Source organism: Theobroma cacao, chromosome 2 (assembly GCF_000208745.1).
Source record: "Theobroma cacao cultivar B97-61/B2 chromosome 2, Criollo_cocoa_genome_V2, whole genome shotgun sequence".
Lineage (NCBI taxonomy): Eukaryota > Viridiplantae > Streptophyta > Magnoliopsida > Malvales > Malvaceae > Theobroma > Theobroma cacao.
The window spans coordinates 24,786,221-24,797,268 of NC_030851.1; the positions used below are offsets into that span (position 1 = coordinate 24,786,221).

General features: G+C 34.0%; 1 protein-coding gene across 1 annotated transcript; it reads left to right on the forward strand.

The window, feature by feature from the left end:
* LOC18609175 lies at positions 66–819 on the forward strand. Its single transcript, XM_007044185.2, has one exon. The coding sequence runs from the start codon at positions 293–295 to the stop codon at positions 770–772; it is 480 nt and encodes a 159-aa protein (XP_007044247.2). The 5' UTR covers positions 66–292; the 3' UTR covers positions 773–819.

Sequence of the window (11,048 nt, forward strand, 5' to 3'; positions counted from 1 at the left end):
TTCCTTTTCATCTCTTCCAAGACAAAAGAAAATTCCATTCAAAGAGTCCACTTTTGAAACTGTAAAAAAGAAGAAACACAAAGCAAAAAAGGAACATAGAAAACTCCCTTATAGATTCTTTTCTCTTGCTTTGAAGCAACCAATACAAAACGGAAATCACCTCACAATCATTTTGCCAAGTTTCAAATTCCAAATCCTCCCATTCACTTCACTTAAATTTCTCCATCAGCAGAGAAACGTAGAGAGGGAAACCTAACAAACAAACAAAAAAGAAGAAGAAGAAGAACAAAAGATGGCGACGTTGCAGAAATTCAAGCTATTCGCAACACAATGCGGCGTCACCCAGAGTCCAACAAGAAGTCCAAGGACGAGTCCCCTGGTCAATTTCCGTCGACCTAAAACCACCCTGCGAATGCTTCTCACCAGAACCAGTAGCCGCAAATCATCAACCTGTCGGGAAATGTCGTACCCACAGAGTTTCGTCGGCAACTTACCTGAGAAAAAGAAGGGCGACAAGGATTTGAGCGGTCGCACTTTAAAGGATTTATTTCTATCATCACCGACGTTAGAAGAAGAAGAAGATGATGATGAAGGCAAAGTCGTCAAGGAGAAATATGGCGGGAAGAGCGAAGTTGTTTTGGCGTCGAAACTTAGTGGTCTTAATGCATTGGGAGGTGAACCGGGTTCGCCGAGGGCCGGTTGGATCGGGTTCAGGCATAGGATGCTATTAAGGAGGGGTTGGCGTCCCATGCTTGTGACCATCCCTGAGTAATTTTGAGATATTTAATTTGTCGAAATTTCAAAGGAAATTATTTTTTCTTTTTTAAAAATTTCCTTTCTAGTTTTCTATTTCTTCTTTTTTAATATCCAAAGAGTGATGTAAGACTGAATTTTCACGAAATAATCCAAAACATTTTGCGATTAAATGAAGTCCACATCATTTTATAATTAAGTGAATTGATTAGTGTTATTATAAGTCCAATCACCTAATGCTTATAAGCATCAACAAAGACTCATTTAAATATTATTTCCAAAAGAATTTATTAAATGTGTTGTCATCCATTACAGTTAGAAGGTTTTGTGTACAAGGGAAGTAATCAACATTTTTTGTAATGTGAATGAAAAAGTTAGTTTATAATATTTGATAAAAAATTAATTTAACGTAACGTTATATTACAATTACAATGCAATTACTTGATAAATTACAAAAATTTTAATCTATCATTATTGTTTTCTTTTTCTTTTAGTAACATAATAGAAACCCTTTCCTCTTTTTGTTCTAACCCGATGAGCATCTGTCATTGATTTATACAATTTTTTTTGAAAAAAAAATCATATATCAATTAATGAATTAATATTTGAGTATTTGTTATTATTATCATTATTATTATTATTATTAATAGATTAGATTGTTTTAACTTTATTCTTCTTTTTCACCAAAAGAACCGAATTATTCAAATGTTTTTGGGAATTTGGACTGTTGAATGCTTTTGATATCCCGTGGAAAGATAGAGCGGGCATGGCCCACTCATCATGGGGTGGACCAATCTCCGAAAAGTCGCATATTATTGTGGCTGGATACCTCCCCATCCCAACTTTTTCTTTCTTTGTTATTACTTAAAATTTTCAATATGCCTTTGTATTATCATCCTCAAAATTTGCACATACTCTTGTTAGTTCTTTTTTCCACTACTTTTGAGTGAAGAAAATATTAAACTCAATTCTTTAATTAAATTATATATATATTTATTATTGAATTACATGCTTGAAATGTAATATTATCGGTAATTTACTAATAGACATGTTAAAAATTTGATGGACAACTCAATTATCGAGAGTACTTTTGTTTTTGAGAAAAAATGGATTTTAAATCTCGAGGAATACATACCCTTAAAAAAAATAAGATTGAGAGTTTTATATACAAGGGCATGAGTTATGGTGCTAATTGGGGGTTTTGTGTTTCACATATTAGGAATTAGGATTTGTATTTTGTATACTCTACTATAACTAGAACCAAAAATCAATACACCGTGTAGTGGCATGAATTTTTTTCATTTAAAAGAATAAAGAATATTAAATTGCTATATATATATATATAATACAAAATTTTTCATGCTTCAAACATATTTTTTTTTTTAATTATTGAGCATAGTGAGTAACGTCTATGATAAATATGTAATTAAAATCATAAAGAATATTTAATTTTATGTAAAACAAAAATATCTATTACATGTTTTTCAATGTAAATTTAGTATTTTGATAAGTTTTTTGGGATAATAATCAAGTTTTTTTTATGCCAAATCATTATATGATGTTGTTTTGTATCAATGGAAATATCTGTTTCACATTTTTCACTGTGAATGTCGATTTTAATAGGTTTTAAGCGACAATAACAAAGTGTTTGATACGGATGAGTCAATAGTAATCTAAAATCATAAAGAAAACTTAATTTTGTAATAAACAAAAGCATATAAATCAAGTTTTTCAATACAAACTCTCTATTTTGATAGGTTTTATAAAAAAAAAAGCATATATTTTAAGATTTTTCAGACAAATTTTCTATTTTGATAAATTTTTCATGATAACAACAAAAAATTTGATAAAGACGAAGGTATAACAATTGAAAATCATTTGATAGACTTTATTTTCCAAAGAAAAGTGCATTTATAAGATGTTTCTCAAAGCAAACTTTGCGTATTGATATGTTTTTTTTTAATAACAAGATTGTTTATAATTGATAATATGAATTATTATCAAATAAAGAATGTATACCAAGGTTATCAACTTGACAATTTATCGTTTTGGTTGAGCGTTAGATTCCTACTGGCTGGTTTCCTACACAAAGCAACAAGAAGAATCCAGCAAACAGGTGGGCGTGGCCCATGCAAACATTAGCATGTTGGATACTCAGCCTTTCACCGTCAATGAAGTTTACAGAGACACCAGTTAGAAGAATGGTTTAGTGTCAAACAGGCTACAATCTATCACCTCCAACGTGTCCCACTGCTTCAGAAAGGAGCGTCAACTTCAACTTTTGGTAATGATAAGCCTGGAATTCGCCGCTCTTTGAGACCATTTGGTTACAACGCACAAAATGCTCCTACCATCAGATTCTCAATCCTCCCAGTTCTTTTTTTTTTTTATTCGTGGAGAAAAAGTTTGATTCCGGTCTCTTTAAACAAGAGATATGGTATTCAAGACATGCATTCAGTTAATTCGATTAAGAAATTATCTTATCAAATTAATCTAATGTGTTGTAACACTCTCAATTTTCGGTGTAAACTAAATTAACTGAGAATGATTTATGAAACATATTGTGTCATGAGGACTTTCAATGATAGATTAAAAATGTTGGTATATGGAAGTATGCCTAGTGACATTTAGGCAAATTTTTGAGAATATATTTGGTCAATCTTAAAGTTTGATACTTCGATCAAGATTTAATCATATATTTGAGTATATGATTAATGAATTTTGAGTAATGTGAAGGTTTGAGATGTGGATATTGGATGGAGAATGAATTGGGGGTCTTAGGAGTGAATTTGGAGACTTGGAAAAGTGAAAATCTGGAAACTAGGCATGATCTATCGATAGATGTTCTTCATCCATTGATAGATGCAAGATAGAAGACTTAGGAAAACAAGTTGGATGAACATCTATCAATAGATTCTTTTAGCTATCAATAGATAACCACTTGAGAACTTTGTAAAGCAGAAATACTCGAAAACTATTGATAGATCCGTGGAATCTATCGATAGATAGCCATACGAAATTAATGAAAACCGAAATGAGAAGCATTTATCGATAGATCCGTAGAATCTATCGGTAGATGGTCAAATAAGAAAAAAATAAAAAAGGGTTAGGACACAATCTATCGATAGATTCAATAGATGAAGGTCAACGTCCAAAAATTTTTAGAGAGATCTATCGATAAATGCCTCCCATTTATCGATAGATCACCTCGAAAACACAAAAATAAAAAGTATGGGATTGCCATTTTTGCCCCAAAACAAAAGAAAACTCTTTCTCTCTCTCACCCTCCAAAACCTTAAATTTCCAAACAGATTTTTAGAATATATATGTAGGCTTAAATAAACATACCTAGGCAAGAGAACAAATTATATATGTGTATATATATGTGTGTCATTATATGTGCAGTGATGTGTGTGCCTTGGAACAAGTCACTCAGTGGCCTAGGTTTGGTTGTGCCTAGACTAGGAAGTTTAATGAATAATATGGACATCTAGGAGTAGGTTACTCTAGACAAATAACTCTTTTAAGGATATTGAGTAGTTGATGCCTTAGAGATTTAAAGGGCATCTAGATGAGATTGAGCTACAAATGTCTAAAGCTCAAAAGAGAAATCTTGGATATGAAATGTGGTATTGATGATAACTAAGGCATGATGACCTCATTGTAGATTTGTGTTTCATCCGATGTTGATAATTTCAGACGTTGATTTGATTTGAGGTTAAGTGAAGTCCTATGCCTTGAGATCATGTGTCTTAAAAGGATGGTGGTAAGTAGGTACTGTGGTGTTTATCCCACCTGTAATTTTTGCCTACAATGCTTTGATTCCATCCGTTGAGATTACTCTAGATGATAACTTTGTATTTGATGCCCATCGTCTGAGATTACTCCGGGTGATGCCATCTGTCAAGAGATTACTCTAGATGATAACTTTGATTCTCCGCACGTTGCTTTGGCACGCGTGTGATTTGATTCTAAATTAACGGCTTAGCCCTAAGTGTGATTTGACTTAGCTAGTTGGCCACCATGCATGATTTAATAATGTCCAAGGAAAGACCACTCTAAGATTTGATTTGAGTCATGGATGCTGTGACATAACCCCGAAAAGGTAGAGATAGACTTGATTTGATATGACACTCCAGCAACTCAAGTATGCCTATGGAGTATAACTTTGAATGGCTTCAAGGATAAGCCTAGTGATATATTATTTGTGGGGACTTTTAACGATAATTGAAATGCCCTTAACATTGGAGACACTTGTTAGAATATTTGGTTGCACTGATAGTACATTAAAGTATATATATGTGTTTATATATATTTGATTTATTTGCACCTCTCATTGAGTATTAGATAACTCACCCCTTTTATTGTAACATGTGCAAACAAATAGGCTACAGGACTACGTGGCAAAGGTCATCCATCGACAAATCAATTTTGACATATGGTAAGTCCCTATTCTATTTAGTCACTTCATTGAGTTTGTCATGAGTTTCCGCATTAGGTTTAGCTATCGTGTACGTAGGCACGACGTGCTATTTAAATTTGTGTAAAGGTTGCAAAATGCAAACCTATTTATTGGCCAATGTATGGCCTTTTGAATATTGTACTAAGTATGGTCTATCAACGATGTGCCAAGGATGGTTTTATGTATTTGAATTTAAATTATGTTATGAAAATATTTTATGCAAAAATCCCTTGGCTAATGATATATGAGTAGATTCAAGTTTCTGAGGTTTGCTTGGGTCTCGTGGGCTTTACTTGTTGGGCTCGTGCATCGGTTATGAATCCCCAGGTTTGGATCGTGACAAAATTGGTATCAAAGCACCTAAGTTTATAGTGTCCTAGGTTATCTTATGTCTGTCAGCAGAGTAACGAGATTAGTGTAGAGTCTTGTTAATGATTTGTGACTACAACATAGATTATAAATGAGAGGTTGCATGAACTCCTAAGTCTTTAGCAAGCTAGCCCTTTGAACCATGAATTTTGGGATTTTGAACTTGGTCTTGCTTCATCTAGGTATAGAATGCTGCCTAATACGAAAGCTACCTTAAAGGCCATAAGAGAGCAAGATGCCTCGGAGGAGCCTATGGAACAACCATGAGTGTCCACATCAACGAGTCGTGGCAAAAGTAGAGCAGTTAGATGCGCTCGAGATGTGGAACACAATTATATGCATATAAGTGAAGAGAATATAGGAGTTGGGGATGACTACCTTCCTAGAGGAGGTGTCACCCTAGAAAATTTAACAATAGGGCTACAAAATTTGGCTAATGAATTTGCTGAGTTTCGCAATAGAAGACAAGCACAATTTGAGGAATAGGTGAATTCTAGTTCACAAGATTTGGACTACGTGCCTTAGTGTGAATGTTAGAGAGGGGCTATTGTTGTTTAATTTTTTACCCACGCAAGTATACATATCGAAAAGATAATATAATAATGAGTAGAGTATCATTCCCTCAAAGAATTATTTTAATTCCTAATTTCTAATTGCTAAAATTGATACACCCTAAGTTTATCCAACAATAAAAGTTGAATTAAAAATAATAATTAAATCCACTTAAAAACTAAAACTAATCTAAATTTACTCAGCAAAATTACTTTATTAGACTTGATTGACTTTTAGACTTAAGATTATGATATCCCTCAATACTTAATCTGAATATTGTCTCTCTCTCTTAACTTACTTTAATAGATTAAGTTGCTAACCTAAAGTCTTAAATTATTTATAAGTCTCTGTCGAATTTCTTATAAAAATATCTTTCTTAATTAACTTACTATATAACTATGCAAATTAAATTGAAGAAAGGTTCATTAAATTCAAGCTCTAATCTTGGCTACGTATGGCTTATAGGTGTATGTTTACCCTATATGCAAATCAAACCACCTAATCAATTAAATGTATTTGATCATATGCTATTCTATTTAAGGTCTACCTAAATTTCCTTTGTCAAGGTTTAACCTAGGTTTCCAGATCAATTTAATTGGTGGCCAATCAACTAGAAGCATTAAGAATGGAATAGAATAAACAACTTAAAACCATCAAAACATAAGGAAAAGAGAGATAAATAATTCAGATTACGTATTGAGTTCAATTATAATCTTAGATAACTAAATTAGTCCCCCACTAAGTCACACAGCATTATCAAATTAAATTTAATCATCAAAACCAAAACCAAGAAAATAAAAGAACAACAAAAAGATAAAAAAAACCTAAGAGTTGCAATCTTGATATTCAAATCTTTTTGAATCCCTTGATTTTTTCTCAACTTCAAAGACACTTTTCTCAATGATTTTATGGCTTGAATCTCACTCTAAATTTAGTGTTTCATGCCTCCAAAAGTTCTCCAAAAAGTTCCTTTTATTGGTTTTTGAAGTTGGGCCAAGTTGAGTGAAGAAAGAAGTCAATTCTAGCTAGGATTTCCTCATCAAACTATGTTAGACGTAGCTTATCTCCAGGATTACTATAATGTGTCAACTTCAACAAAGTTTTTGACCATTTTTCTAGCCGAATTGGGCAAAGTAGTAAACATAAACATTGTTTCTTTCTCTCTTAGCTTTCTAATAGTCTAAGAATCATTTCATTTGGAGTTTTGTAGCGAAAGGCATGATCAAAATATCGAGACATATGCAATAGAAGTCTGCGCCTTCAAATTTCTCTCTTACTTCCATTAAAAGTCCTTCTTCCATTAAAAGTTCTTTAATAAACACCTACAAAAGCATAAATAAATTAATAATAACTTATCTTAGGCACATTAACACCAATTTAAGAACAAGTTTAACTAAGATTATATTGACTCACCTAATTAATTAACTTAAAATAATTAGATAAAACCTTATTAATTTCTATGCATTACTGCAAGAATTAAGTTAAATTATAATAAAAATTAAGTCCAAATAACTCCATATCATAGAGTTGTCAACTATTAAGGTTATTTTGGTGGATTTTATGGAGTTAAAGCGTCTGTCTTTTACTAGTTCAGATGTGGAGGAAGATCCGCAAAAATTTTTGGAGGATATGAATTATATTTGTTCAATTTTGGGATGCTCCACAACTCAGCCAGTTGAATTGGTGGGATTAAGATTGAAAGATGTGGCCAAAATATGGTTTGTGTCACTCAAAAGGAGTGGACCATTTAGTTCAACCCTAATGACATAGAAGGAATTTGTCCAAGCTTTTCTATACCATTTCTTGCCTGAGAGCGTGAAAGACAAAAAGGCACAGAAATTTGAGACATTGATACAGACTTGACATGATGATGACAGAGTATGATGTCTGATTGACCCAATTTTCTAGATATGCTCCTAACTTGGTTTTAACTGAGAAAAAGAGGATTAAAAGATTTATTATGAGACTAATTAAGCCGTTGTTTAGAGTTTTTGCCACCTGGAGGTTATGCGGTAGTGGTGGATGTTGCTAGAATGATTGAAACCAAGAGAATAGAATCCAAATTGGAAAGAGGTAGGGGTCAAAGAGCTCAAACACAAGGCTAACAAGGTCATAGAGATTCTAGCTCGACTAAGAGTCCAACATTTTTTTGCCATCAGAGTTTACCACTCCTACGCACAAGCCACCTTAGAATAGTGATTCATTTAGCCCACCTTCTAGACAAGAGTAATCTAGCAGACCATCTAACATGGGCCTTAGACAAAATGGTATTTTATATAATTACTATGGAAAGACACATGGTGGACCGTGCCACAAAGCAACTGGGTTGTGCTTTGGATGTGGCCAATCTAGGCATTTGATGAGAAATTACCCTATGCAAAGGCCGTCAGTAGAGGTTGACTATAGATATATGAAACAATTGGCAAATACTCTGCTTAAAATGGCACCAACTGGGAGGACTGTTAGAGGTGACAAAGGCAAAGGTGTAGCCTCATCATTTTGAGGTAGATCGGCACAACCGGGTAATGATGGTGAAGGTCAAGCGTTGGTGTTTACTCTGACATTGCAAGATGTTCAGATTTTCAATGCAGTGGTCATAGGTACACTTTTTATTTGTGGTATTGAAGCTTTGGTTTTATTTGATCACAGATCAACACATTCCTTTGTGTCACCACACTTTGTGCCAATGCTGGATAAGTTTTGTAGTAGTATGAATGAACCGTTAATTATGACTACTCGTCTAGAAGAGGTGTTTATGGATGAGTATGTATATAAGTCCTGTGTAGTTCGTATTAAGGACAAGGATACGTTAACAAACTTAGTGTTGTTGCTAACTTTGGACTTTGAGATGATATTGGGAATAGACCGGTTAGCATCTTGTTTTGCCAAGGTGGACTGCCACTATAAACTTGTGAAATTTTAGTTCCCATGGGAACCTTCGATTGTGATTTATGGACATGATAGTCCAATGTCTACGAGAGTTATGTTGGATATGGCCGCTAGACGAATGCCAAAGTAAGAAGGCCTAGGGTTTTTGACAATGGCAAGTGATGCTTCAATGGATGATAGGAGTGTGGATTACATACCGATAGTAGGTGACCATTCGGATGTATTTCCAAATGAATTGCTTAGATTGCCTCCCGAGAGGAAGATTGAATTTTGTATTGATTTTATTCTGGATATGAAGCCAATTTCTATATCTTTTTATTGGATGACACTAACTGAATTAAGAGAACTTAAGGAGCAATTGGAGGATTTGTTGAACAAGGGCTTTATACACCCGAATGGTTCGTTTTAGGGAGGTCCAATGCTATTTGTTAAGAAGAAAGATGGTAGCTTTCGATTGTGCATTGACTATCGACAACTTACAAAGGTCACTATAAAGAATAAATATCCACTATGGAGTATCGATTATCTGTTTGATCAGTTGCAATGTGCAGTGTGCTTTTCTAAGATCGATCTACAGTTGGGGTATCACTAGTTGAAAATTCGAGAAAGTGATATATCTAAGACAATGTTTCGCATATGCTATGAACATTATAAGTTTTTGGTGATATTATTTGGACTCACTAACACCCCTGCAGCCTTTATGAATTTACTGAATAGAGTGTTTCGGGCATATTTGGATAAATTTGTGGTTGTATTCATAGACAACATATTGGTGTATTCTAAAAGCCCGAAAGAACATGTGTAGCACTTGAAAATCATGTTACAGACGCTGAAGGAGCATAAATTATATACTAAATTTTTTACTTATGAATTTTGGTTGAATAAAGTTAGTTTCTTGGGACACATTGTGTCTGAACAAAGGGTGTAAGTTGATCCCAGTAAAGTGGAAGCTATGGAGAATTGGCCAAGGTTGATGTTTATAACTAAAGTTAAAAGATTTCTAGGTTTAGTTATGTATTACAGACGTTTTGTGCAAGATTTTTCTAAGATTGCATCCTCTTTGACAAGATTGACTCATATGAGAGTTAAGTTTGATTGGTCCAATGCATGTGAGGCTAGTTTTCAAAGGCTCAAGGCCTATCTCGCTTCTACGCCTGTGTTAAACCTGTCGTGTGGATCCAGATGCTGTACCATGCATTACGATGCATCATAGGTTGGATTGGGTTGCTTGTTGGTGCAATATGGGAGAGTTATAGCATACACCTCCTGACAATTAAGGAGGCATGAACAAAAATACTTTACACACAACCCAGAGATGGTTTCAATTATATTTGCTTTAAAATTTTGGCACCATTATCTCTATGGTGAAACCTGTAAAATATATATCGATCATAAAAGTTTAAAGTATATATTTTAGCGGAGGGATTTGAATTTGAGATAGCATAAGTGGTTGGAGTTATTGAAAGATTATGACTGCGCCATACTCTACCATCTCGGCAAAGCAAATGTGATGGCGGTTGCCTTAAGTCCGAAATCAATGGGGAGTTTAGCATATGTGACAGTAGAGAAACGATCTTTGGAGCAAAGTTCATTTTAAGGTTAATGATTCGGATGCCTTGTTGGTGCATTTTAGGGTCTAACCAATGATATTAAATCAGATTAAAATTGTTCAAGACCAAGATGAATATTTGGTTAAAATATTTGGAGACATGAGCGAAGATAAAGCTTGGGACTTTATGTACGGTATTGATGGTTTAATGAGATATTGAGCACGAATTTACATGCTGAATATGGATTGTTTAAGAAATGAGATTTTGAATTAGGCTCACGTTGCAACCTATGCAATACACCTCGAAGCCACCAAGATGTATCATAATTTGAAGTTTGTTTACTGGCGGCCAGGATTAGAGAGAGATGTGGCTAAATACATCTCTAAATGTTTGACATGTCAGCAACTGAAGGCTGAATATTAGAGACCTTACGAACTATTACAACCGTGATCGATACTTGAGTGGAAGTGGAA

Coding starts and splice junctions, on each gene's coding strand:
- LOC18609175 (XM_007044185.2), top strand. CDS start 293: ATGGCGACGTTGCAGAAATTCAAGCTATTCGCAACACAATGCGGCGTC.